Source organism: Lepidochelys kempii, chromosome 27 (genome assembly GCF_965140285.1).
Source record: "Lepidochelys kempii isolate rLepKem1 chromosome 27, rLepKem1.hap1, whole genome shotgun sequence".
Classification (NCBI taxonomy): domain Eukaryota; kingdom Metazoa; phylum Chordata; order Testudines; family Cheloniidae; genus Lepidochelys; species Lepidochelys kempii.
The window spans coordinates 5,023,142-5,051,047 of NC_136406.1; the positions used below are offsets into that span (position 1 = coordinate 5,023,142).

The 27,906-nt window shown below is 42.4% G+C and overlaps 1 protein-coding gene across 2 annotated transcripts; it reads right to left on the bottom strand.

Annotated features, from left to right (window-relative positions):
• On the bottom strand, positions 1–26,137 carry MEIOC (meiosis specific with coiled-coil domain). Of its 2 annotated transcripts, none has more exons than XM_073326058.1 (8): positions 25,986–26,137; positions 24,662–24,790; positions 19,369–19,529; positions 16,300–16,404; positions 9,523–9,619; positions 5,421–5,555; positions 2,450–2,630; positions 1–1,719 (listed from the first exon to the last, which is right to left on the bottom strand). In XM_073326058.1, the coding sequence occupies exons 1-8, from the start codon at positions 25,989–25,991 to the stop codon at positions 1,490–1,492; spliced, it is 1,044 nt and encodes a 347-aa protein (XP_073182159.1). In that variant the 5' UTR covers positions 25,992–26,137; the 3' UTR covers positions 1–1,489. The 2 variants fall into 2 exon arrangements, with proteins under 2 accessions (XP_073182159.1, XP_073182158.1); XM_073326057.1 differs by having other exon boundaries at positions 9,523–11,398.
• Positions 26,138–27,906: the final 1,769 nt, after the last annotated feature.

Here is a 27,906-nt window from a genome sequence, read left to right on the forward strand (position 1 = left end):
TTTTCAACTAAAGCTACTTTATTTCTTACCAGACTAAATTCAGTACAATATTTGTTTTCATAACATCCAACATGTCTTACGTCAAACTTAACCAGTCTTTGTGCAGTGACTACTGTGGTATGATGTTGTATTTTATTTTGCTGCCCCTATGCAATTAATTTTGGCAGTACTGTAAGTCATATCAATGATCAAAATAGTTCTACTACAGTCTATCCTGCGTTCTCAATCAGTTTCTCTCTCACGTCATCCAAAGACAATTTATGTGGTGTGATTACACTTTTTGCATACGAGGATTTCTAAAACTAAGAAGAACACCGATATTTAAAGTATCAGTGAATCTAGCCAAGGATAGCTCAATAAATTTAATCCACACATTATAGTTTAACTTCATGCTAGAATTGTTAAAACCCAAGATCTCCTGAGCCACATAATATCAACATTTCATATTAAGGAATAAATTATTCACATTCAATACAAAGATATTAAGAGATAAGAAACACAGAAAAAGCCAAGCATTCAATAGCTTTCAAAAATACAGAAGCAAAACTAATAAATTTAACAAAATATATGCTAACCAATCTCAAACCAAACTAGCTAAAGAGTAACTTTAAAAAAAAAAATACATTTCAGAACCTCGTGATACCCTCTTTAAAAGTATTAAGCCAAGGGTATAAGAACAATACTCATTATTTCAGCTACTTTGCAGCTTTTTAAGATTTAGATTGTGTAAATGTAATGTTTTGATTACACTTAAATATTTTAAAACAGAGATATAATTTTTTTAAAGAATATGCACAAATGATTTGAACAAGTTTTACCTTCACTACATTGCATGGTTTCACAATGGCAGTTTTATAATATCACTAATTTAGGAGAATCTGGTGCATTTCCTTTCATAAATTTAGATTCTAAAATTTCAAATTCATAAATATGTCAATATTTTAAATATTTAATTTTTACATTAATACTGGGTATGTTTAGCATTGCTTTCCTCCTGTTTCCAGGTATTAGTTTGATAAGGAAAACCTTTTTACATCACAATCAAAACTTGTCGGTTACTAGACTGCAGCCTATGGTGGGTTACAGTCACTGAGATTCATTATTTGAAAACATGTTTATTAAGGCAAACCTAAATGAAACTTATCACTTAGAAGAATTTCACACTGGTGCTTACCTGCACTGCAGAGTGGCAGCTAAAAATAATCATATTACTTAAAGGAACAAATCTGACTAGATAATGTATTGCTGAAGCTGCTAGTATAACCTGTTAGTTCAGTGGGTTTGTCTCCAATTAGTTAGAAATTGGACCTTTTTTTTTTTTTTTTTTTTTTTGAGAAGCTGAACTTGCTTCATTCAGGTATTAACTTTAAATTTGGAAGAAAATCAATTAATTTCTCAAGCTTTAAGAGTTCGTTTAAAATAGTCACAGTATACTGTGTCTTGCCAGATCCACACTGCAAATTTTACTCTTGCATGGGTGAACATTTAATTAGTGTTTGTTTGTTTCACCTCTCTGGTTCAAGAGGTTGCTGCTGTTCATATTTTCACATGCTTTATCTTCAGACTGTACCATCTCCTGAAAAGCTTTCTCCACATCTACTTGTCCAGCTATAGTGGTAGTTTTTGGCAAGGTCATCTGAAGTGCACACCAAAGGGTAGTACGTGCTTTGCGTGTTGCTATACTCATCTCTTTAATTGCCAAAGCGAGAGCAAAAACATCTGTGGGGAAGAAAAAGGTATTACACATCCACTAAATATTGTTAATATTAGACACCATGAGAAATTTTTTTCACTGAATCATAGAATATCAGGGTTGGAAGGGACCCCAGAAGGTCATCTAGTCCAACCCCCTGCTCAAAGCAGGACCAATTCCCAGTTAAATCATCCCAGCCAGGGCTTTGTCAAGCCTGACCTTAAAAACCTGAGATTAGATGAACTCCTGAGGAACACTCAGAACCCTGTATTGCTGCCCTATGAGGATGGGTTGAAACTCCCTTTTGAGTCTATCAATATAGCGCCTTAAATCAGCAAGTGGGAGTGGCACAAATGATTTTAGGCACTTAGACCCAGATCCTCAAAGGTACTTTGGCACCTAACTCCTGATGCCTAAATATCTTTGAAACTGGGCCTCTGGTACTAGAGTGATAAGTTCAATATAGAAACCTCTTGCTTAGCTGCATAAACTTGCTACTTATATCTACCTCCTGCTGACCTCTTATAAATTGATTACATTTACCTACTGTTCAAAAAATTTTACTCTACATTCCTAGCTAAAAGGAATCAGTTTAAACCATTGAAAAATTCTGCCATATTTCCTGAGTCAAAAACTCAAATCAAAGTCTCTCAATAAAAATTAAAAAATAAAATAAAGCACTATTTCCTATTATGGAATTATGATAGATTTAGGCTTATTCTGCTACAACAGGAGACTGTAGAAGGACATTTATACCTCTGTCATCTTGGCATCTCGGAGCTCCTTGCCTTTGCCGATTTGAAGCATTTACAATTTCATCCTTCCTACGTGACTGCACTATATGAATTACCTCCAGATGTTTATCAAGAGCAGTGGAGATATTAGCATGAAGGGGAGAACTGCGAAGACGTTCCATTTTTCCAAGTAAAGTCACGACCTAATGAACATTTTATATCTGTTATAGATCATGTTGTCTTCATCTAGACTTAAGTGAAAATTAAACTGAAGTAGAATAGAGATGAATATCATCCTGCTACAAAATGGTATGCTTTGGAAATAGGTAAAATCCTTACCTGTAATTTTATTTTCTCCAAACAAGAAGCCAAACAGTGCTTGGTTTGGGGATAGTAAAAAAAAACAATACTCATGGGCTTTTCTGCCAAGATTTTCAAAATTAACTAGTGATTTTGGGTGCCTCAATGTTTGTGTACTCAACTTGGAATACCTTTAAAAAGGGACTGATTTTCAGACAGTGTCTCAATCAGGCACCCAAAAAATTACCAGTCACTTTTGAAAATCTTAGCCTTTGCCTTCATTCCACACTTTGGAGCGGACACAAGCTTGGATTTCCCCCTACCCCTCAAGGTGAATGCCAGCTCCTCCTGTTAAGCACACTTGTGGCCCTACAGCTTCCCTGAGAACTTACTTCTCTAGCTGAGAAGACATACTTTAAGACTAAGAACCATGTTAGTAAAGTGTCAAGGCTGAAATTTGTTTAAAAACAATTGAAATGCTTTGCTAAATGCAATGGTTGAGATTTTCAGGTCAGTGTGGACTATTTAGCAATTCTTCTTCCATTAGTAATTGAAGAGATAAGCGTTCTAAAACTGTACTGTTTTTGAAAATCTCAAACATTTTCTCTCCTAGGTCCACCTTTGAAATGTGGAACAAAGCTGGAAAAATCCCTCAGCTGTGGAAGAAGCTCCTTACCACACTTCGGTTTTATAGAGTTTTACAAAACTATCAATTATGTGTTTTCCTATCACCAATGAGCAAGACTGAGTGTAAATAGCATTCTCCTTTTAAAAAAATATAAATAAAATAAAATTAAAATAAAAAAAGCCAGTACCCTTCCTTTATTATTTCAATTTTGGTAGCACCTATTATATGTTAAGTGTTTTCCAAATACAGGAGTTATGGTCCCTACCCCAAGAATGCTCAATCTAAAAAAGACAAGAACACATAATGGTAAGGGAATGGGGGAAGCATACTTCTTAATTTAAAAAAACAAACAAAAACCTACAGAAACCATCGCCAGCAGTCCCTTCCAGCCAGTCACTATCAATTCTCTGCATTTTATTTTTAAAATTATAAACTGCTTGCCCTCAATTCTCAGCTATGTTCAATCCAGAGGCACCAGAACAGCGAGGGCCAGGGGGCCATGGTCCCCCCACTTTTTACTGGCCATAAGGACGAGCCATGGGGGCGGGGGGGAGGAGGCAGGATCTTGGGGGAAGGGGCAGTGTGAGGGCTCAGGGAGAAGGTGCAGGGCCTCGAGGCAGCACAAGGACAGGGCCTTGGACGGTGCTGGGGCTACAGTTGGGCACTGGTGGCCCCCCATTGTTAGGAAGCTTCCGATGCCCCTGCTTCAATCCGTCCACTCACCAGCCACAGAAAACCTGCCTATCCATTCAGCATCTATTATTCTTATTCAATTCAATGATTTTTCAGCCCCCCAACTCTCTAAAAAATGTTCTTATCCCTTATTCCATCACAACCACTATATTTTTAACCATTGTGTACACATATATAAAACCTGTAAGCACCAAGCAGTGTGTTATTTTAAGTATTTGAGCTTATTTTCTAATGACTTTTTGCAGTTCAAAACAAGAAGTGATCCTACTAAACGAAACATAAGCAACCCAACCAGACTGTAGGATGGCTGACTTCTACTTATTGATCCTGGTGTTCTAGCAAAATCCTAAACCGGGCATTTACATGCGGTCCACCTATGCTTCTCCTCTACTTAATTCCCTTCATATCCCAAATTGTTGGGCAGTTGGGCCGTAAATCGGTCTATAAATGGATACATCATGTTCCACCCGACTGGAAACTACAGTGTTATGTCAGGTGAATTGAGTTGTACTACTTTAAAACATTCTGGGGTATGAAACTGTAAAATGGTGATAGTACATTTTAAAATCAGTTTTACTTCTTGAAATGAAGAAAAGGAGATCATTTGACTATGACAGTATCTATTCCATTAACATTTTCTAATAATCCCATTACATAACAGCAGTAAAAACAGTAAACAATACTAAGTTTCATTAGCAGAATAAAGTATGAAAAAGACAATACCATTCCAGTAGGATTTAGATTTAAATTGGAATGCTGTGTGCTACATTGGCCGTCTTTGGGAAAGGATATAGTACAGGGCAATGATACCAACCCTGAAGAATCATAGGACATCAGGGTCGGGAGGGACCTCAGGAGGTCATCTAGTCCAAACCCCTACTCAAAGCACGACCAATCGCCAACTAAACCATCCCAGCCAGGATAATCTAAATTATGCTAGATATTAAAGGATTTGGACTTTTTTGTAATGATGAATCTGAAGTGACCCAACATTACGAAAGGGATTCATACAGGTGACAGAACTTACAGTGGTAAGCGGGTGGTGGGAGAGTCAAAAACTAGGACATAACATACCTGTGAGGCAGGTAGATGTAATGTAAGGAACTGGGGCAGAACACCTTCACACAAAGAGTAAAATAAAATCAATTGCTAGGGACAGTGGGAACCATTCCATAGTAATAATTCAAAGGTACAGGAGAACAGACGTGCTGCCACTTCTTAAGTTTATATATTTACGAGTTTTGTAGTTTATTTCAAGATATCCTAACTTTACTTAATTGTAAAGAATACATGTTTCATGAGGACTACCACTTATGACAAGTATATAAAGTAATCTAACATAATTTTATGCCATTACTACTAGTCAACTCACTCTGGCTTGTTCACGTAGCTGATCCACAATTAAGCGATCAACTCTCGATGGATTTGATGTCAGCCTTGGAATTGGAGTGTTGTTAGTACTGGAAACCTTTTTCCCTGGGTAGTTCTTGGCAAGAGCAGATTCAGTCTGAGAAAAAATATGACTTAGTTGTCTTGTGATGTTAATGAAGTGTGTTGTCTAATTATTCTTGTAGGGAACAATAATAAACTCTTTCCCCTAGGAAGCTTTTTTCCTAAAAATTCTTAAAAAAAAAAAAAAGTAGATGCTGAAATGGATATAGTTGTAGAAATCATGTGGCTTGAAAATTGCTAGTTTGGGCTCGCACTCAGTCTGCTCAATAAGCAGACACTTAACACCGGATCACTAGCTCCCAAAGTGGATTTGGCAATCCTCTGTCATTTAAAGGGAATAAGCTGCCCATTCACTTCAAAGGAGTTTCTAGAATGACTGTATTTAAACTAACTATTTAGGGCTAGCTCCACAAAAAGGACTCAGGATTGCAATCTCTAACATTTAGGTGCCCTGTTGCCTTGAGGAATCCATAGCTCTGAGTCAGACACCCAGACTCCTGAACATGCGTGGGGAGTTAAATCCCTAAGAATGGGATTCACAGAAGCCAGCAAGCTGATTGGAGAGCTGCCTAAACTAGCCAGCAGGAAATGCCAAGGAGAGGGGTGGGGTCTAAGCCCTCCCCCTCAAGGGAGTTAGGTACCTAACTCTAGGGTAGTTACCTAATTATCTCCCGAGTTTGCTTTTCCCCAAAAGGAGTGAGGAAGAGAAGGGGATTGTTGTCATGCCCCCTCTTATAATCTAGTACTTAGGACACTCCTCCAGAATGTTGGAAACCCAGGTTCAAGCCCCCACTCTGTTTAATTCCAAAATTTGAACTTGAACCCAGGTCTTCCACCGCCTAAGTGAGAGTGCCCTGACCACCAAACTATAGGATATTCTGAGCCCTCTCAATCTCTCAAGTATTTTATACAATGTGGAACAGCTTTAAATATTCATAGGAGCACGGACTGGAATCTGGGTCTCCCAGATGACCGCCCTGAACACTGGGCTGTAGTCATTCTCTATCCCAATATTTAAGTGCCAGGGGGACTTTACTGGCAGAAACGTAGGCACCTACAGAGTTAGGCAGCAGCTAAGCTGGGTTTTGAGGATTTAAATTTTGGACTTAGATGTCAAAATCCCTTTGTGGATCTAGCCCTCACTGTAAAATTTGTATCCTCAAACTATGAGCACTGGACACTAGTTTTGCCAACAGTATGCATCGCAGTATCAAGAACCCATTTTCATAACTGCACTTTCTTTTGATAAAATGGATTGGGCTGATACATGCATATTTTAATATTGATTAAATTAATTTCCAGACAAAATAACTACTTCAAGATAGAGCTATGGTTAGAGTACATATCAGTAATTTCAGATAAAATACATTACAGGGGTGTTGCAATGATCCCCAAATCAAGTGTTGTTAACAAAGAAATTCAAGAAGTAAGGTTAAACTTGTAAGAAACCTAAATTTAAGGTACAAAAGTGCAGAATTAGAGCACTTTAACTCTTCCTTGTAGAGGCACCATGCAATAACTGTAGGATTAAGACATGTTAATGTTTGTGGTCCCAGATTAAATTAATGGTGTCACAATAGGACAGAATAAAGATTATTGGGTGCCCTAACTGCATTTCCTGTTTGGATTTTTTCAAGTTTAAACTTTACCTCAAATTTCCTGGGTTAACAATAGTTTTTTGGATAACACCATCCCTGCAATGTACTTTATGTTGAATTAATTGTATGCATCTCAACCTTAATTCCATTTTAACAGTTTTGGTCTGGAATTTCCTTATTTTTTATTTCAAAATTTCATATATGAATATTAAACAAAACACTCAGGGAGAACATTACCATGCGATTTTAATGATTTGAAAATATGAAATTTTTCAAACCAAGTTTTTTTTGGTTTAACTTTTAATGACCAGATTCACCAATATACTGTGGCCATTTTATGCCTCTCTGGAGCAGCACAAAGCAGCCACAGCATACTGGCCAGATAAGCTAGGTTTACAATTGCTTTGTTTCACCAACGCAGCCTGAGCGTATACACCCCAATTTACCGCTTCTGCCTGTTCTCCAAATTCCCACCCCTCCCCGGAGCCTCTCTACACTGCTCTGCAGACACACAAAAACTTAGTTTCCCTCTTCCTCCTGCACTTTCAGCATTCCCTCACCACACATGCACAGACACACTGCTCCCTTTGTCTGTCTGTCTCTCTCACACACACACACACACACACACACACACACACAAAACCACTAGTTCTTCCTCCCTCCTGCTCTTTAGCAAATGTGGTGCAACAATGAGATTTTGAAAATAAGTGTTTGGGATTAATGGTAATTTTTATCAATATTTTTCGTAAGTTCTTTTCTTTCAACAGAGACTGGAGTTTCCTCACAAAAAACTCAGGAAGAACTGCTCTTTCAACATGGCCAGAGGCCCATTGTTTCCCATTAGCTAAACTTCCCTAATGGAAGATGGCAGCTCCCTATGGTGTCAGATGGTGAAGAGGAACGAGTTTAACTGAGAGGTTTCAGAGGGGTAGCCGTGTTAGTCTGTATCAGCAAAAACAATGAGGAGTCCTTGTGGCACCTTAGAGACTAACAAATTCATTGGGCATAAACTTTTGTGGGCTAAAACCCTGTCTGAATAGTAACATTCAAAAACCAGTAGGAGAGCACTTCAATCTCCCTGGATACTCAACAGACTTAAAAGTGGCCATTCTTCAACAAAAAAACTTCAACGAGAAACTGTAGAACTGGAATTAATTTGCAAACTTGACACCATCAAATTATGCCTGAATAAAGACTTGGAGTGGCTGGGTCACTACAAAAAATAATTTTCCTCTGTTGATACTCACCCCTTCTTGTCAACTGTTGGGAATGGGCCACTTCCACCTTGACTGAACTAGCCCCGTTAGCACTGACCGACTTGGTAAGGCAACTCCCATCCTTTCCATGTGCTGTAATACACACACACACACACCCCCCTGCCCACTGTATTTTTCACTCCATGCATCTGAAGAAGTGGGTTTAGCTTACGAAAGCTTATCACACAAGTTTAACTGTTTTTTCTAGAGACAGCCTGTGGCTTTAATCCCACTGAGAACCACCGGAAATGGCAGCCATTATGGGAATGTCTACACAACGTTTTGGAGCACGCAAGGGTGAGCCTCCTAGCTCATGTCGGCAGGTTCAGGCTACGGGGCTTGCATTAGCGCTCTAAAAACAGCTGTGCAGACAGCACTTTTAAGTTATGGCTCAGGCTGGAGCTCAGGCTCTGAAGCCCAGCCCCCTGCCTAGGCTGGGCTTCAGAGCCCGAGCTCCAGCCTGAGCCATAACTTAAAAGTGCTGTCTGCACAGCTAAATGCTGTGTAAACATACCTTAGAAAGAAGGCAGATTTTTCTGGAATTCTCTGTAGAAGAACGTTATTCTTCAGCCTTTCTTAAAGGGCAAAATTTTATTTATGAAAAATGACAAAAAAAAGTTACTTCTAATCCTAAATAAGTCCTCAAATACAGCCTATGCCCCAGATTCCAGTGAGTTTAACTGGAAGAGAAGTTTGAAAAGTCTGCTATTCCATTATAAAGATTGTTAGGGAATTAAAAAAAAAAAGTCTGACACCAGTTGTTAAATTTCTTAAAGGATCCATTTTAAAATTAACTCCTAACCCAATTAATGGAAATACTTGTCAATTCTCTGGAAATTCATTGTACACTCAAAACAGTAAGTGCTGCAGTTTTGGTGAAGATATATATGAAAAATATAATATAAGAGAAGTTGAACCCTGGTTTAAGTGCAAAACTCAATTCAAGCTTAACTATGGAGCTGCAGCCAACATACATAATCACAGATATCAAGATTTCACTTCTTATTTCCTGTTTTCAGGAAAAAGCTAAATTTACAGAAAAAGCTAATTTTCTCCCTAAATCCCCATTTTAGGACTTCATCACTTTCAAACCTTAACACATTAACTGTCTAGATTTAAACTTGCTATCTACAGAAGACAGAGATAGTCATGTCATAGTTATTATTACCTTTTTTCTTTCCTTTTCCAACGCTCTCCATTGTTCATAACATTCTTCCAGTCTAATATGAAGTTCACTGGCAGGCCCACTACGAGTTTTAATTGGTCTTTGAAAGCCAAATGTTGGTACAAAACCAGAGAAAGAACCATCACCATACATCATATCATTAAAATAAGGATATAAATGACTTAAATCATCATAAGAAAACAAATCATAGGAATCCATCAGTGGAACAACTGAATGGCCAAATGGATGTGTGGATCGCAATGGAAAGCCATTTGAACCAAGTTGTTGAAAGTTATGATTGTGTCTTAAATCGCCCATCATATAATTGTTTGAAAAGCAGGAAGCCTGTGTGCGATTTACACGGCTACTGACAATATTACTATCTCCACTTCCCTGTCTGTGGCTATTAAAGTGACCATGAGATTCCAACAGATCCTGGTATGTGTTCTGTGGCAATCCATCTAAATGTTTTTGTCCTTCCTCAGGATCATAATGTCCACTTTGTGGCTTAGCTTGGAAGTTGTGTTTGTTCAAATTTTCAGTGATCCCATATTGTTGAGCTGAATAGTTCTCACAAAAACCGTTTGACTGCTTAATTTTTTTATCAGTAATTGATTCAAAGAGACTCTCTTCTCCAACCTTAGTTAGTCCTTCCATACGATTAGCAGGCTGAATTCGTTCTGCAGTGTTATAACCAAAATCAAAACTAGAAAATGCTGAAGGATTTTCTTGGCAGAATTTCTGAAACAAGTTACTATTTAAAGTTAAATTTGAAGATGACAATTGAGAAAAATCATTAGAATTATTGGAACCTTTTGGAGTAGCAGACAGATGGTTACTCAACTTCATCAAGGTGCTTGGATTCTGGTACAGGACAGAAGTATTGTTTTTAGTTTGAATATTCATCCAAGTTGGCCTTGCACTAGTGCCTGCTGAAGTGGTTGCTGAGTTTGATAATAAAGTCAGGGATTTAAAATATTCAGAATTCTGGGGATCAGATTTGGGAAAGAGCTGTTTTTCCGTGGCATTTGCAAAATCACTAGTCCCTGGACAAGCTGCATGAGATTTTAGTCCATACTCAGATTTTAACCCAAAGTCAGTGATAAATGAAGGTTCATTTGCAAATTGCTTTTCTGACAAGAGTCCTGAAGTTTTAGAAAATGTAAAGTTCTGCTGATCTGGAATTGTATCTTCAATTTTTTTCTGAATTGCTGGCTTAACTTGAAATAGTTTAGTGTAGGTATCTGTATCTACAGCTGGTGCTTCAGGTATTCCATTTGTTAATTTTTTACTATCTTGGACACTGAAGTTTGTACTCTTATTGTGCTTTGCTTTACTGGGATGAGAATATTCTGGGTATCTACAATAATCTGCAGTTTCACTGTATCTGTTAATTTGTGGAAGAAACATTTCTGCCCGCTTTTGATGCAACTGTACTTCAGGTCCTTTGGAACACACTTTATCTCTTCCATATGAATAAATATCTGCTCCTGATTCTTTTATTACTTCTGAAAAACCAGTTTGTGGTATAAAAGAGTTTTTGATATATGAATAGCTTTGTAATGGAGGTGTTTTAGCATTCTCATTGGTCTGCATGTTGTAACAGCTGCCATGATCATTTCTAGAAGGGTACAACCATTGCTCTTCAAGGTCCATGCTAGTAAACCCATGATAAAGTTCATCTATTTTCTGTTGTGATGCGAGATTGCCACTGTGCAAGCACGTTTTTTCAGCAGCAGATACGGATTCACCACTATAAAAAACCTGTTGAGAGATGGCTGCAACTACAGGCCTTTTTGATTCTGACAACAGGTCATGGTGGTCCGCAAATCTGGTTGTGTTCACAGGCCATACTGACTTTAAATTTGAGGAGCAGGTCCTAGAAGAAGTAAACATCATGTATTTACAATTCTGTCCTCTGTATTCCTCCCAAGGAGCAGGGGAAAGAGATAGAAGATCTCTCTTCTCTTAGATCCCACCATTTCCCCCATATTTTATACATTCTATATCCCAATATATTATCATAACCACTATCATTCTTTTATCATCTACTCAACATTCCCTTTAAACTGAAGGGCTGCTTCCAACTGGTGCACAATTCCCTCAAAGTGCTAGGTTGTGTCAATGCAGCAATATATACATATATCACACTGGAGAAAGATTTACCATCTGACGCTGTTCAAATGGAAATAAAGTACTAAAAGATCCTGATACTCTATGACCATTGTATTTATTTTAACTTGCAAAATAACACCCAAACCACCACAATACCCCCAAATCCATCTTTCAGTACTCAGAACATAAGGCTTCTCTGTACCATCTTGATTATATCTTCAGGAGTGCTTGTACTTTACATTACGTCGCTATGTCCTATAGGCAAATCAAACCACTGAGCATAAATGAAGGAATCTGAATGTGCCAGCACACTAACTTTGGCTGCTTATGTGGAGTAACACATATAGAAAAAAAATGAAGACTTGAGGCGCAAGTGGTGTTCTTGTCCATCGTCCCCGTCGAAGGAAAAGGCCGGGCTAGGGACCGTCGAATCGTGGAAGTCAACGAATGGCTACGCAGGTGGTGTTGGAGAGAAGGCTTTGGATTCTTTGACCATGGGATGGTGTTCCATGAAGGAGGAGTGCTGGGCAGAGACGGGCTCCACCTAACGAAGAGAGGGAAGAGCATCTTTGCGAGCAGCCTGGCTAACCTAGTGAGGAGGGCTTTAAACTAGGTTCACCGGGGGAAGGAGACCAAAGCCCTGAGGTAAGTGGGCAAGCGGGACACCGGGAGGAAGCACAGGCAGGAACGTCTGGGAGGGGAGGGCTCCTACCTCATACTGAGAATGAGGGGCGATCAGCACGTTATCTCAAGTGCCTATATACAAATGCACAAAGCCTTGGAAACAAGCAGGGAGAACGGGAGGTCCTGGTGATGTCAGGGAATTATGACATGATTGGAATAACAGAGACTTGGTGGGATAACTCACATGACTGGAGTATTGTCATGGATGGTTATAGACTATTCAGGAAGGACAGGCAGGGCAGAAAAGGTGGGGGAGTAACACTGTATGTAAGGGAGCAGTATGACTGCTCAGAGCTCCGGTATGAAAAACCTGAGTGTCTCTGGATTAAGTTTAGAAGTGTGAGCAACAAGAGTGATGTAGTGGTGGGAGTCTGCTATAGACCACCGGACCAGGGGGATGAGATGGACGAGGCTTTCTTCTGGCAACTTGCAGAAGCTACTAGATTGCACGTCCTGGTTCTCATGGGCAACTTTAATCATCCTGATATCTGCTGGGAGAGCACTACAGCGGTGCACGAACAATCCAGGAAGATTTTGGAAAATGCAGAGGACAATTTCCTGGTGCAAGTGCTGGAGGAGCCAACTAGGGGGAGAGCTTTTCTTGACCTGCTGCTCACAAACCGGGAAGAATTAGTAGGGGAAGCAAAAGTGGATGGGAATCTGGGAGGCAGTGACCATGAGTTGGTCAAGTTCAGGATCCTGACATAGGGAAGAAAGATAAGCAGCAGAATACGGACCCTGGACTTCAGGAAAGCAGACTTCGACTCCCTCACGGAACTGATGGGTAGGATCCCCTGGGGGAATAACATGAGGGGGAAAGGAGTCCAGGAGAGCTGGCTGTATTTCAAGGAATCCCTATTGAGGTTACAGGGACAAACCATCCCGATGTGTCGAAAGAATAGTAAATATGGCAGGCGACCAGCTTGGCTTAACGGTGAAATCCTTGCAGATCTTAAACACAAAAAAGAAGCTTACAAGAAGTGGAAGATTGGACAAATGACCAGGGAAGAGTATAAAAATATTGCTCGGGCATGTAGGAATGAAATCAGGAGGGCCAAATCGCACCTGGAGCTGCAGCTAGCAAGAGATGTTAAGAGTAACAAGAAGGGTTTCTTCAGGTATGTTGGCAACAAGAAGAAAGCCAAGGAAAGTGTGGGCCCCTTACTGAATGAGGGAGGCAACCTAGTGACAGAGGATGTGCGAAAAGCTAATGTACTCAATGCTTTTTTTGCCTCTGTCTTCACTAACAAGGTCAGCTCCCAGACTGCTGCGCTGGGCAACACAGCATGGGGAGTACGTGGCCAGCCCTCTGTGGAGAAAGAAGTGGTTGGGGACTATTTAGAAAAGCTGGACGTGCACAAGTCCATGGGACCGGATGCGCTGCCTCCGAGAGTGCTAAAGGAGTTGGCGGCTGTGATTGCAGAGCCATTGGCCATTATCTTTGAAATCTCGTGGCAATCGGGGGAAGTCCCGGACGACTGGAAAAAGGTTAATGTAGTGCCAATCTTTAAAAAAGGGAAGGAGGAGGATCCTGGGAACTACAGGCCAGTCAGCCTCACCTCAGTCCCCGGAAAAATCATGGAGTAGGTCCTCAAGCAATCAATCCTAAAGCACTTACACGAGAGGAAAGTGATCAGGAACAGTCAGCATGGATTCACCAAGGGAAGGTCATGCCTGACCAATCTAATCACCTTCTATGATGAGATTACTGGTTCTGTGGATGAAGGGAAAGCAGTGGATGTATTGTTTCTTGACTTTAGCAAAGCTTTTGACACGGTCTCCCACAGTATTCTTGCCAGCAAGTTAAAGAAGTATGGGCTGGATGAATGCACTATAAGGTGGGTAGAAAGTTGGCTAGATTGTGGGGCTCAACGGGTAGTGATCAATGGCTCCATGTCTAGTTGGCAGCCGGTATCAAGTGGAGTGCCCCAAGGGTCGGTCCTGGGGCCGGTTTTGTTCAATATCTTCATAAATGATCTGAAGGATGGTGTGGATTGCACTCTCAGCAAATTTGCGGATGATACTAAACTAGGAGGAGTGGTAGATACGGTGGCAGGTAGGGATAGGATACAAAGAGACCTAGACAAATTGGAGGATTGGGCCAAAAGAAATCTGATGAGGTTCAACAAGGACTAGTGTAGGGTCCTGCACTTAGGACGGAAGAATCCAATGCACCGCTACAGACTAGGGACCGAATGGCTAGGCAGCAGTTCTGCAGAAAAGGACCTAGGGGTGACAGTGGACGAGAAGCTGGATATGAATCAGCAGTGTGCCCTTGTTGCCAAGAAGGCCAATGGCATTTTGGGATGTATAAGTAGGGGCATAGCCAGCAGATCGAGGGATATGATCGTTCCCCTCTATTTGACATTGGTGAGGCCTCACCTGGAGTACCGGGTCCAGTTTTGGGCCCCACACTAGAAGAAGGATGTGGAAAAAATGGAGAGAGTCCAGCGAAGGGCAACAAAAATGATTAGGGGTCTGGAACACATGACTTATGAGGAGAGGCTGAGGGAACTGGGATTGTTTATTCTGCGGAAGAGAAGAATGAGGAGGGATTTGATAGCTGCTTTCAACTACACGAGAGGTGGTTCCAAAGAGGATGGTTCTAGACTATTCTCAGTGGTAGAAGATGACAGGACAAGGAGTAATGGTCTCAAGTTGCAGTGGGGGAGGTTTAGGTTGGATATTAGCAAAAATTTTTTCACTAGGAGGGTGGTGAAACACTGGAATGCGTTACCTAGGGAAGTGGTAGAATCTCCTTCCTTAGAAGTTTAAGGTCAGGCTTGACAAAGCCCTGGCTGGGATGATTTAATTGGGGATTGGTCCTGCTTTGAGCAAGGGGTTGGACTAGATGACCTCCTGATGTCCTTTCCAACCCTGATATTCTATGATTCTAAGTCTGCTTATTACTTTACAGATTAAAGACTAGAATTACACCTAAAACTCATTAAACCATGTAGGAAGACCACAAAATTGACACTGAAAGAAGAGCTCCACTTCCAATTGTACTTTATGTAAATTCTTCCTTACTTGGAGGTCTTTCAATCAAGGGTGAATCTTATTCTAAGATATGCTTAGGTTTAACCAAACATCATTGGGCTAGATGCAGGAATCACTGGGTTAAATTCTTTGGCCTGTGTTATGCAGATCAGAGAGGAAGGATGGTGCAGTGGTTCAGACGCTAGTCTAAGACTCTGGAGATCTGTGTTCAATTTCCTGCTCCACCACAGATGTCCTGTGTGCCCTTTGGCAAGTCATTTAATCTCACTGAGTCTCAGTTCCCCCATCTGTAACATGGGAATAATATCTCCTTCACAGCATTGTTGCAAGGATAAATACTTTAAAGATTGTGAGGCGCTCAGATGGGGGCCTTAGAATAAGGTTAGAAGAAGAGACCATTATGATATCTATGAAGCATTAATTGGAAAGCTAGGTAATAACCAAATTCTGCATAGGTAGTACTAAAAGGAATATTTTATGCTCTACAGTTTGCAGGTAGGATTTTTCTCCATCTTCTCAAATATTAATGAAAAATAATTTATTGAAAAAAATATTATACCTGCTTGTTCTGAGCATTTCATTTAACTGAAAAAAAAGATAAAATTCTAACCTGAAATTTAAATAAATTCTGGTGCAGAAAATTAGCACAAGGCTGTAGGATTCAATGGAATAAGTTTATAATATTTGCATAAGCCATTTCCAGAATGCCATGAAAAGGAATTGGTATTTACAGCACTTGCTACAAAGCAAGTGAAAAATCTAAAAGGAGTATTTGAATAGCTGGTCAAAAACGCGTATCGCTTTTAGTAAGGTCACCCATCTTTTAGTAGGGTTTGAAATAGGTTGTAGAAGTTGCAAGCTTCCCCCCAGGACCAGTAGATGCAGAAATGGCTATTGAAACAAACAAGGGAAAAAGGAAAGAAAATGCTTCTGCAAAGGGGGGGGGGAAGATTAGTAGTCCATGTACAACAATATACTAACCCCTCAGCAAAATACGGCTGTGATTTATCTTGTTCTTCCAAGATGTTAGATACAAGTCCATATAAGTCTGTTTCACTACCATAATCATTTCTTTCCGTTTGAATCCTGAAAAAATCATATACATTAGGATAATTACCTCCTTTGAATTCGCTCTTTAAAAGGCTCAGTGAAAATCTCAAATATGGCCACCAGATACTACTCATTTTACAGTCTTTATGTTTCTTTATTCTAAAATTGGTGTGTAAACAAAATGAATCTATGTTGTGTAGAGCAAAAATAGGGTGTACTGACACAGGGTCTGCTCCCGAAACTTGTGAACACCTTCAACGGAACTGAGTTTACTCAACACTTTACAATATTGGGCTCAGCGTGTAAAAACAAACCGTCTTTACATAAAAAAAAACCCAAACTAACAGGTCTATCAATGTCCGTCTTTGTTGCATGTGTAATTGCCAATACAGTGTCTCTCAGCCCGGATCTAGGTGTTCAGGCACCCCATGCACTGTATTGTATTAATTTAGGTACGTAAAGGAAAGGCTCCTCAGAAGCCAGCAAACTAAGCAGGGAGACACGTAAGATAGCCAGGAGTGAAATGCGAAGGAGAGGGACAGGGAGCGGAGAGGGGCTTAGGTACTGATCTAGTGCGCATAGCTGATAAGCCAAAGGTTGATGCCTCAATCCACTCGAGATCCTCAGCTATGAACAGTCTTCTGGATTTAGGTAGCTAAGCAAGTTCAGCTGCTTAAGTAGTCCATGCCCTAGCAGTTGTGGGTGGAGCCCTCCTTCGGGGAGGGTAGCTCCCGACTCTGCCCCCTCCCCCCATCCCTGCTGCAGCCGGAGCCCCAAGACACCCCTCTTTGGCCAGAGGAGCCCCGGGCCAGCTGGAGCCCTGAGCCCGCCTACCCCCTATAGCCAGAGGAGCCCCCAGCCACACCATGCCTCCCCAGACCCCAAACCGCCTTATGGGAAAAGCTCTTCTTTCGTCTCTCTTCCGGAAGAAGAACCTGAGTGTTTGATATGCACTATGCAGGTTCCGGGCGGCTGAGGAGGTGGTATGCTTCCAGGGTTCATCAATAATCTCCCTAGAGTCCAAGGAGATTACTTATGAACCCAGGACACTGAACAGCAGATACTGCCTCCTCAGCTGCCCCGGAACCTGCATGGAGCATAATAAGCAGCAAAAACTTCCCCCATCCAACCTGCAACCGGCATCCTGCCCTGGCCTATTATACCCACCACCTATGCTAGCAGTTGAAACATCTCTCCCTTCACCTCCTGCTCACACCCAGTACCACTTACACTTGCTCTATGCGTCCTCCAGCTGTCCTTTGTACAGGTACCGTGCTGCTCACCCACCTAATGGCGACCTGCCCTCTTGCTATGTCTGACAGGTATCAGATCTTAGAACTATTCAAAGTAGAGCCCTGCAACCTGATGGGATTGCAGATAGGCACCTGCTGGGATGTTCAAAAGCATCTAAGCAGGTCAGGTGCTAATTCCCTTTAAAATCAAGGGAGTCAGACACCTAACATGCTTAGTTGCTTTTGAATTTGAATGACCCACTAGTGCCTATCAGCATCTTTAGGCACCTAAGACCTTTGAAAAGCAATACAGGCCAATTCACTTGTGGGTGAATATCAAAGTGTTAAGTGTATTAGTATGTATTCAAACTAATTCACTTGAATGCTAATCAAAAGAGATGCTAATGTTTTGTATTCACTTATCTGTAACCGGTTGTCTGCCATTACATTTACATTGCATACACCCTGTAATTACATTTACATTTTGTATACCCCTATAATTATATAACCCTAGATGAAAGTGAATGTTAGTATGAGAATGTATTCAGCTGTTCAATTCATGAAAACTAGTGAAATACTCTATTGTTTGCTATTACAAACAATTGCATTTGTGTATAACACTGTAACCAAATTACTCAAAGAAATCTTGTAAAATGCTAATGAAGCACCGTAACTGGAAATGCTAATTACAAAGCAAGTGGCCATTGTGTGAGTAAAAACACTTATCAGATTGTTGTCTGGAGAAGAAGCTATAAGTACCGATTCAAAAGAAGATCCTCCATTTCTGGACTGTTTGGATTCTAAGAGGGCAGAATAACTTAACATGAAGGTGGAGATCCCCAGAGTTATTTTGGGTAGTCCTGAAAAGATTTTGGGGAAACTGGCAGATTACTACATCTATGCTATCATTTTGGATTTACAAACTTTGACTCACCTGTTACTAAATTTTATCTGCTTTAACTTCTCAATAACTCATTCTTTTTTCTTAGCTAATAAACCTATAGTTAGTTTACTATAGAATTGGCTGCCAGTGTAAGATCTAGAGTATCAATTGATCTGGGGGTGACTGGTCCTTTGGGACTGGGAGAAGCCTGATGTGGTGTGATTTTTGGTTTATGTGACCATAGGCCCCAACATCTCCTGGCGCCGGTGGGTGCTCATGCCCCCCCCCCCGACTCCACCCCAGCCCCCATTCCAATCCCTTCCCTAAAGTCCCTGCCCCAACCCCGCCCCCTCCCTGCCACTACTGGACTCCTTCCCCAGCCCCGCCTCTTCCCCCCTCCCTCCCACAGCTTGTTATGCTGCAAAATGATGTGATGGCCTGCTCGGGGGAGGAGAAAGAGGTGAGCTGGGGCGGGGAGCTTGGCTGCCGGTAGGTGCAGAGCACCCATCAATTTTTTCCCCATGGGTACTCCGCGGAGTCAGCACCTATGTATGTGACCATTATCACTAAATTCAGTTTGTCTGGATGACAAGAAAGGCTGGAGAGTCTAAGGGGACTGTCGGTGACTCTATGGTAAGACTAGTCTAGTGATCCAGTTCACATTTGTTACTATCTTGGTGAAATCTAATAGAATATACCACCAGTTTGGGGTGTCTGCTCTTGTTTTCTTAAAGTCTGCGCTAAGATAGGCACTCACAGTGGTGAGCCACTCAAGACAGTACGACAAAGTCCCTTTGAAAGTTTTACCCTAAATCAAACAAAAAAAATATTCCCTTTAAGAAGTAGATGCTCATTCTGCCAGGATGACTTATTAAAATAACATACCTGTTCTTTACACTAATCTGAGAAACAGCAGATTGTTTAATATCATCTCCATATGTAGACCATGGTGCATATAAGAGAGAAGAGTCAACAGAAGTTGAATATTCTGATGATGTAGAAAGTGAAGAACTGTATGTTTGATGTAGGTCTACATTGTCTTCATTCTATATTTTAAATGCAATAAAATAATGGATTAATATAATATAAACTTGTAATTTATTTCACTGTACAATGCTGTAACTGGGTTCATGCTAGGGGGGGTGCAAGGGTGAGGTTGTGAACAGTTCAATTAGTTTAAAAACGGACACTAATAACAGAAAATTATTCTAGAACAATTAAATGACATTGACCGTAGCTCAGGACATTTTCACACAGCAGAGTGAAATTCACTCTTTGCCAGCCCAAAGACTATGTACTACCTTCTATCAGTCTTATTATTATTGGGATTCAATAGATAAGTTCTTTACCTGTTTTGCTAATAAATTGTTAAACCTGAGAATTTTACAGGTATAACTAATTCTACATTGTGCTGGACAATGGAAACAGACTGTGTTACACTCTCGTTCCTAGTCAGTTTCAGTTTAATGGCTCTCCTACAACAGCAGGATGCTTCAATGTTCTGGTTGTAAACACTGCAGACAAGTGTTTACATTTAAAAAAAAAACAACATACATTTTCACAGAATTTTCTTAATATATGAAAACACAAACATTCTGTAAAATTTATTTTGATAAACACACTACTTTTGGAGCCCAAAATACCTGCATATTCCTTTACACTATATATGTTTATAGGCACTCCTCTAGCTGATCTCACACCTTATCCAATGGCTGGAAGTTGAAGCTAGACAAATTCAGACTAGAAAAAGGCATAAATTTTTAACAGGGAGTATTGAGATTCTGTACCAATTTACCAAGCGGTGTGACAGGTTCTTCATCACTGAATTTTAAAATCAAGATTAGATGTTTTTCTAAAAGATATACTCGAGGAATTATTTTGGAAAAGTTCTATGGCTCATGTTTTGCAGGAAATAAGACTACAATGATTACAATGGTCCCTTCTAGCCTTGGAATCTATGACTTAAATCTTGAACCTAAGACTCTTTTAGGCAAAATTCTTAAGGGGGGCATGGAACTAACTGAAAGACAAAAGACAGCTGGTGTAAATATTTCCAAAGAATGCAGAGAACTATCTAGAAAAGAAATAGAACTTCTATTTGAAAAGAGTAAGCTACAATAAATCCCCCAACTTTGAAATCACCTGTTTTTCCAACCACACTATCTTGCTTCACAGCTAAATAAAGAGTAACTTATAATGTTTACCTCAAGTTCCTCTCTTCACCACTGTTGGAACCACATTCTGGTTCCCCTAGGTCTGGATTTTATCCTCTCTCGTTCACCAAAATTGCCCTCATCAATTTTTCTATCTTTTTCTGGTCAAATATCAAGGGCTATACTCTAACTTCACCCTTCTTGACTTGCTTACTGCTTTTGATCATACCTTCCTCCTTGAGCTCTTTGTTTCCTTTTTTGACTGTCCTCTCTTGTTCTCCTACTTCTCAAATTGTTTCTTTGGTAGGTCCTCCAACACCTAAATCACTCTTTGTGACACTCTCAGTCTTCGGCACCCCAGCCTCTTTTCCCTTTACACTTACTATCTAGGTGAAACCAGTACCCAAAAATAACGAGCCATCCTTGTGGCACCTTAGAGACAAACAAATTTATTTTGGCATAAGCTTTCATGGGTTAGAACCCACTTCATCAGATGCATGGGGTGAAAATACAGGAGCAGATATAAATACATGAAAGGAGGAGGGTTGCTTAACCAAGTGTGAGGTCAGTCTAAGAAGATAAATCAATTAACAGCAGGATACCAAGGGAGGAAAAATAACTTTTGAAGTGGTAAGAGAGTGGCCCATTACAGACAGTTGACAAGAAGGTGTGAGTAACAATAGGGAGAAATTAGTATTGGGGAAATTAAGTTTAGGTTTTGTAATGACCCAACCACTCCCAGTCTCTATTCAGACCTAATCTGATGGTATCCAATTTGCAAATTAATTTCAGTTCTCCAGCTTCATGCTGGAGTCTGTTTTTGAAGTTTTTTTTGTTGAAGAACGGTCACTCAATAACAGACCTAAAAGTGGCCAGAGAGACTGAAGTGTTCTCCTACTGGTTTTTGAATGTTATGATTCCTGATGTCAGATGTGTCCATTTATTCTTAATTGATTTATCTTGTTAGACTGACCTCACACTTGGTAAAGCAACCCCCATCCTTCCATGTATTTATACCTGCTCCTGTATTTTCACTCCATGCATCTGATGAAGTGGGTTCTAACCCACAAAAGCTTATGCCCAAATAAATTTGTTAGTCTCTAAGGTGCCACAAGGACTCCTCAATATTTTTGCTGATACAGATTAACACGGCTACCACTCTGAAATCAGTACTCAAAGTTTCAACTATCATCTTTAAGATGATGACTCAAAGATCTACCTTCACACTCCTGGCCTGTTTCCCTTCAACCAATCCTGCATCTTAACATATCTGATATCTCCTTCTGCATGTCTTGCTGTTAACTTAAACTTAATATGGCTAAGCTGAAATCCTGATTCTTCCTCCAACATCTTTTTCACTCATAACATTCTCTGTCACTATTAACACCACCCACCTTACCCATCTGTCAGCTTTCCACACAAACATGTCTGGGCCTTCTTCCACACTGCGCAGTACATATGGAACACTCAATCTGAGCTACTTGTATGTCCATTGCATCCTCCTCCTCCTGATTTTTTCTCAAGACCCACTTTGGCTATGATGTATATGAGGAAGCAGCCAACTAATGACAGATAAAGAGGCAGGATAGGGATAATTTATCATTCTCTATTCATCATATTTTTTAAAAATACAAATATATATCAATTGTATATATGGCTATATTTCTTCCTCCATCCTTGTATATCACTTGTTTTCTTAGAAATAGAGACTATAGGCTAAATCCACAAATGTACTTAGGCATTGCAATCCCTATCCCCATGGCACCTTGGCTCTCCATACAACACATAGGGAGAGTTAGGAGCCTAAGGAAGAAATCCCAGAAGACAGTAAGTTTAGCAGAAAGCCACCTAAACTAGCCAGGAGTGAAATGCAAAAGAAAGGCTGGGGCTAGGCCCCCCCGTCAGATATCAGGGACTTAACTGCCATTGATTGGGACCTCTAGGCATCTGACTGACAGGCTAGAGTGAGACACCTATTTCCACTCAGGATTCTCAACTATGAACCCTCTTCTAGAGTTACGATACCTAAGCCAGCTCAGCCTACACCCTAGTAGACAAAACCCAGACATTTATCATGAAAAACAAGAGAACTACTCTCTCATAGCAGATAGCATGGAAATTAGGGCAGTTATGTAGGAGACCTGGGTTCAAGTCCCTACTCTGCCTGATTTGGAGCAGGAACTTGTACCCAGGTCATCCACATCTAAGATGAGCGCCCTAACCAGTATCCAAATCAGTCTCACAAAGGTGCAATCAATGAATTATTTATACAAAGTGGAGCAGCTCAAAGGAGACTGAGACAGACCCATTCCAAAAAACCCATGAGGTTGGTGGCTAGGGCACTCACTTATGGTATGGGAGACCTGGGTTCAACTCCCTCCTCCAAATCTGGCAGAGCAGGGTCTTACAAAAATGTTTCCCACAGCCTCAGTAAGTGCTCTAAACACAAGGCATGGGGATATACCAAAAATTCCTAAGCTGACTGCCTTTAGTAACAAGTTTTATGCATGCCCTGAGAACACCTATGGGATCAGGCCCCATTGACAGGGTAGGTGGGGAATACCTAATTTGAGAATCCCACTTTAGGGCTGCTGGGGATTCAGCAAGGGCTCTGTGCAGTTTGTTAGCTACAGAGCTGCATCAGAATTTAAGTGGCTGTGAGCTTGCCTATAGGTGGTAACTTACACTGCAAGGTAAGCCCAGGGCCAGTGGGACTCAAGCCATGTGACCCATGTTAGGGAACCCTAACCTTGAGTGTCTAAATTGTATTTTAATCCAATGTTAAGACTTTTGTAATCCATGTTCAAACCTAGGGCTCTGGCAATCACATTGCAGCACACAGGCCAGAGTAACCATATCCAAGAGTCCCTAGTGCCCACTCCCCCTGAAATGTGACAACTCTATCCCTAGGACTATGGTGCACTATGGGAAAATTTTACTCTCTCTCTTCTCCCCCCGCCGTGTTATCAGGAAGCAGCTTGCTTTGCAAAAGGCTTAATCAGTTCACTCTTCATTGCAAGCTCAGGAGGCTGACTGTGTGCTTGCAGATCAGTGATCAGAAAAGAATGGGTTGCACTGACCTGAGCTGCTGCCATTTGCAAAGGTGGGGGTCAGAGGGTGGTTTCCATTTGCAACAGTGTGGAGGGTAGATTGTTGGGATAGAGAGAACTAAGAAAGATGTCCCATGGAAATATGGGATACTTCTAGCTGACTCCCAGGTTCTGAATCAAGCAGGGCTACATCTACCATGCAAAGCAATAGGGCTCAGACCCTGGGTCCCAGCTTAACTTGAGCTTGGGCCCTCCAGCTCTGGGCTAGTGTAACTGCAGTGTAGAAACAGGAGGGTTAGGCTAGAGCTTGGGCTTACGTTGCAGTTCAGACATACCATGGGACTTTAGGTAAATATGGGGTTAGGCAGCAGCTCAGTGGTTCTGAGAACGTTGGATTTAAGTGTTTAAAGAGGCAGTAGGGTACCTAAGTACCTCTGTGGATCTAGCATAATGCAATGGGGAGCTGCTCTTGACTGGGGTCATTGGGTACTACTGCTATATAAATAAGTAATAATAAACCAAGCTTCTTTTAAATCACCACAAATTATAGGCCTAATATATCAGACAACAGAAAAAGAGTTAATAGGGAGCTCATGTGTGTTATTCTAAAGTACAGTTCTCAAACTGAAGTATCTTTTTGGGGGGAATTCTCTCTGTTTTATATATTTTTGACAATTAAGGGAAAGGTCACGGATTACATCCCTTTCTTTTTGGAAGGGAAAGAAGGGGAATAGAAGAATGAATATAAACTGAAAATAGCTGTCATCTTCCATTGTTGCCACCATAAAGAAAAAACTCCTTCACTTGAGTACCACCCTTTTAAATAAAGAGTTAGTATGAAGCACACACTCAAACAAAACTAAACTGTTTATACTCTGCTGTCCATGCAGCTGTATTTAACAATAGTTGCGGGCATTTCTTAGTGAAAACAAATGCCTGTAAAATGTAAATTTATTTAGAAATAAGTAGCTGAACCTGTAATTTGTAGCAATCATAGAACGAGCTGGAGCCTGTCATGATAACACTATTGAATACATCAGTTAGCCTTCCACTGGTTTCTGCGCTGCTCCAGCAGCGATTGGTGCCTCTGAATGCAACTTTAGGCTATGTATAAAAAGAATGGGGTAGAAAGACACAATTACACATTAACCTAAGTAAAGATTTTAATTTTACTCTGATGTCAAACTGTTTAACTCTTTTCAGAGTAACAGCCGTGTTAGTCTGTATTCACAAAAAGAAAAGGAGTACTTGTGGCACCTTAGAGACTAACTAGTCTCTAAGATGCCACAAGTACTCCTTTTCTTTTTGTTTAACTCTTCTAAATTTGCCTGCAGATTCTGTCCAGGTGGTTTTCAGCAAATTGTTCACCTGAGAAGAAGAATAAAACCCTTTTATATACTAATGGTCCAAATTAATCCTTCCCTTAATTTAATGGGCTAGACCCTTGACTAAGCATGAAGACTGCATAGAGGGATTGAGGGAGGGGGCCATTACAAAACTGGCTTCTGCACTCTCCGACTCATGGGCCACCTGTATGCCAGGCTGTTCACCCACCATACTTTTGAACACCTTGAAAGCTCTAAATTATGCCACCTGCCAAAAGCCCCCAGGAGCCTTTTGGGGTTGATTTGGCTGAAGTAGGACCTGGAGATTGCCAGGTGTAAGGAAGCCAGACACTGCCCTTTCAACAGCAACAAGAGGGTGGCACAGGCACCACAACACCATCTCTATGCTGCCAGAAGATCCCCTAGTCTGAGTGATCCTCCCACTGCCAGTTATATATCAGACTAGACTTTTTAAGACCTGAGCACCCCCAGTCTGACCATAAATCATAGTGAGAGCGGTGCGTGGGGACCGCTTTGGAAAATCAGGCCCAGACCAACCCTAAGTCACTTTGTGTCAGCAGCAGGTGGCTGCATGTGGGGCAGCAGCTCTCCCACAGCTCATTGCTAGGGCTGGGAACAGGGGAGAGGCTTGCAGGCGTGGGACGATGGCATCTCCTGACCGGCAAGTTGGGCCCCCCAGGCTGGAGAACGGTTGGGGCAGGCAAGGGGCCTTAGCTACCCAAGCCCACCAAAGGCACCTGGGTACCACCGGCCAACCTGTCTGTGAGAGGGTCGCTATGAGGGACGTATCACCGCCTCGCCAGGGGGCACAGACCCACTTCGGGCTCTGCCCCTCCAGCCCCACATGCCTACACCTAGTACCCGCCCCGCTCCCGGCAGCTCAGCTCCCCCCTTACCCCGCCCTACCCCATCCATTCCCTGACTCCTTCCTCCCGGCCCCCTTTTCCCCTCACCTCCATGGGCGGCCGGCCGGCGAAGGGTCGGACCCCGACTATAATGGCACCTGGGGCACGCAGGGGCGGCTGAGCGGCGGGATCCCCCCCATGCCCGGAGCCGCCGACGCTCTCCTCTGCCGGGCTGAGGAAGGCGCTGAGCGGCCGTTACCCCTCACACCACAGCGCGGGAGGGGCCAATCTCGAGCGCGGACTACACCAGAGGATTGGCCACCCTCACCTAGCCAATGACAAACCGCCTGACTCCCTCGAGGCGCTAACGCCTCGTGATGCCCTATCCCACGAGGGCATTGACCTCCCGAAAGCCAATAGGAGATTCACTTGGAGCCCCGCGACGGCCGCCACTTAACCAATGAGGAATCGCCTCGCACGCCGCTCCCACCAACACGCGCATCACGAGCCGACTCATTCCCCCTACTCTAGCCCAGTTGATCTCGTGACCTCCAGTCTCTGATTGGCTACCTTCCAGCCAATGGGAAATCGTCAAATGATTTGTTTACCAGGAGATTAGTTAGGGACGGTTACAGCCGCTGCAGCCCCTTCCCGCTCAAAAACAGGGTAGATGCTCATTGGATCTGGGAACAGAAGGGTTTAGAAACCCAACAGCGTGATTGGCTAAAGGGTCAGGGGGGGAAGCGGAGGTCACCTTTGGCTAGGGCTTTTCTACATTGCAGTTTGTGCACAGTCCGCACAAAGACACTGCCCCGCCCCCACATCATAGACTCTCAGAGCTGGAATGGACCGTCAGGAGGTATCTAGGCCAAAGCTGGACCAATCCCCAATTTGAGCCCCGAATCCCCCAAGGGCCCCCTCAAGGATTGAGCTCACAACCCTGGGTTCAGCAGGCCAATGCTCAAACCACTGAGCGATCCCTCCTCTCCTCCTGACCCCGCACAATAGTCTGTACCTTGCCCCTGCCCACCACTGCCCCCCTCACACCAGGCACTGCCCTGCCCCGCCCCCGCCACTGACCCCACACACCAGGCACTGCCCTGCCCCGCCCCCGCCACTGACCCCACACAACAGTCTCTACCTTGCCCCCACCCGCCACTGACCCCACACACCAGGCACTGCCCTGCTCCCGTCACTGACCCTGCACACCAGGCACTGTCCTACCGCCACCCGTCAGTGACCCCACAAACCAGGCACTGCCCTGCCCCTGTCAGTAACCTAGGGTTGCCAAGGGAGTCTCCAGGAATTAAAGCTCAATCTTTAATTAAAGATTATGTCATATGATGAAACCTCCAGGAATAGTACAACTGAAACTGGCAACCCTACAGTGACCCCACACACTGGGGTACTGCCCTGTCCCCCACCCCCATCAGTGACCCTACACACCAGGCACTGCCCTGCCTGCTGCTCCATCAGTGATCCCACATGCCAAGGCAGTTCTCTGCCCACGACCCTGTCAGTGACCCCACACACCGGGGCACTCCCCTACTCACCAGCCCTACATGAGGGCAGTGCCCTACCCCCCATACCAAAGTGACCCACACACACCAGGGCACTGATCTGCACTTCTAAAGGGGATAGCAGCTTCTGCAAAGGGTTCAGAGAAAGGGCTACACTCCCTCCACCTCACCCCAAAGTTGCCAACTGCACCGTTCCAAAGGAAAGCAGAAGGGTACCCTTTCTCTTTCCACTGACCAGAGAGTGGCCCCAGTGGTCCTGGTGTTCCATCGATGCCTTCCTTAGTTGTGGCCCATTGTGGTGGCCACCTACTGAGACTAAGCCTACGGCTGCCCCATCTCCCATGTATTCAGTTGCCATTTTTTCTGAGGTGTTTGGAAGTAGGCTGGCTTCAAAAGAACAGGGCAGGGAGGGGCCTGGGGGCGTGGCAGTGGGAACACCAGTGAAGAGGATACTCTTGGGACCCAGTTTTCCAAACATCATTGTCTTTATTGGACCTAGTGTTGCCAAC

Excerpts from the sequence above, each read along its gene's own strand:
- MEIOC (XM_073326057.1), bottom strand. Across the intron at positions 19,530-24,661 it reads ATGATTGCTACAAATTACAG|AATGAAGACAATGTAGACCT; the intron begins GTTCAGCTACTT and ends TTTAAAATATAG. Across the intron at positions 2,631-5,420 it reads AGCTACGTGAACAAGCCAGA|GTCGTGACTTTACTTGGAAA; the intron begins GTGAGTTGACTA and ends AATGTTCATTAG.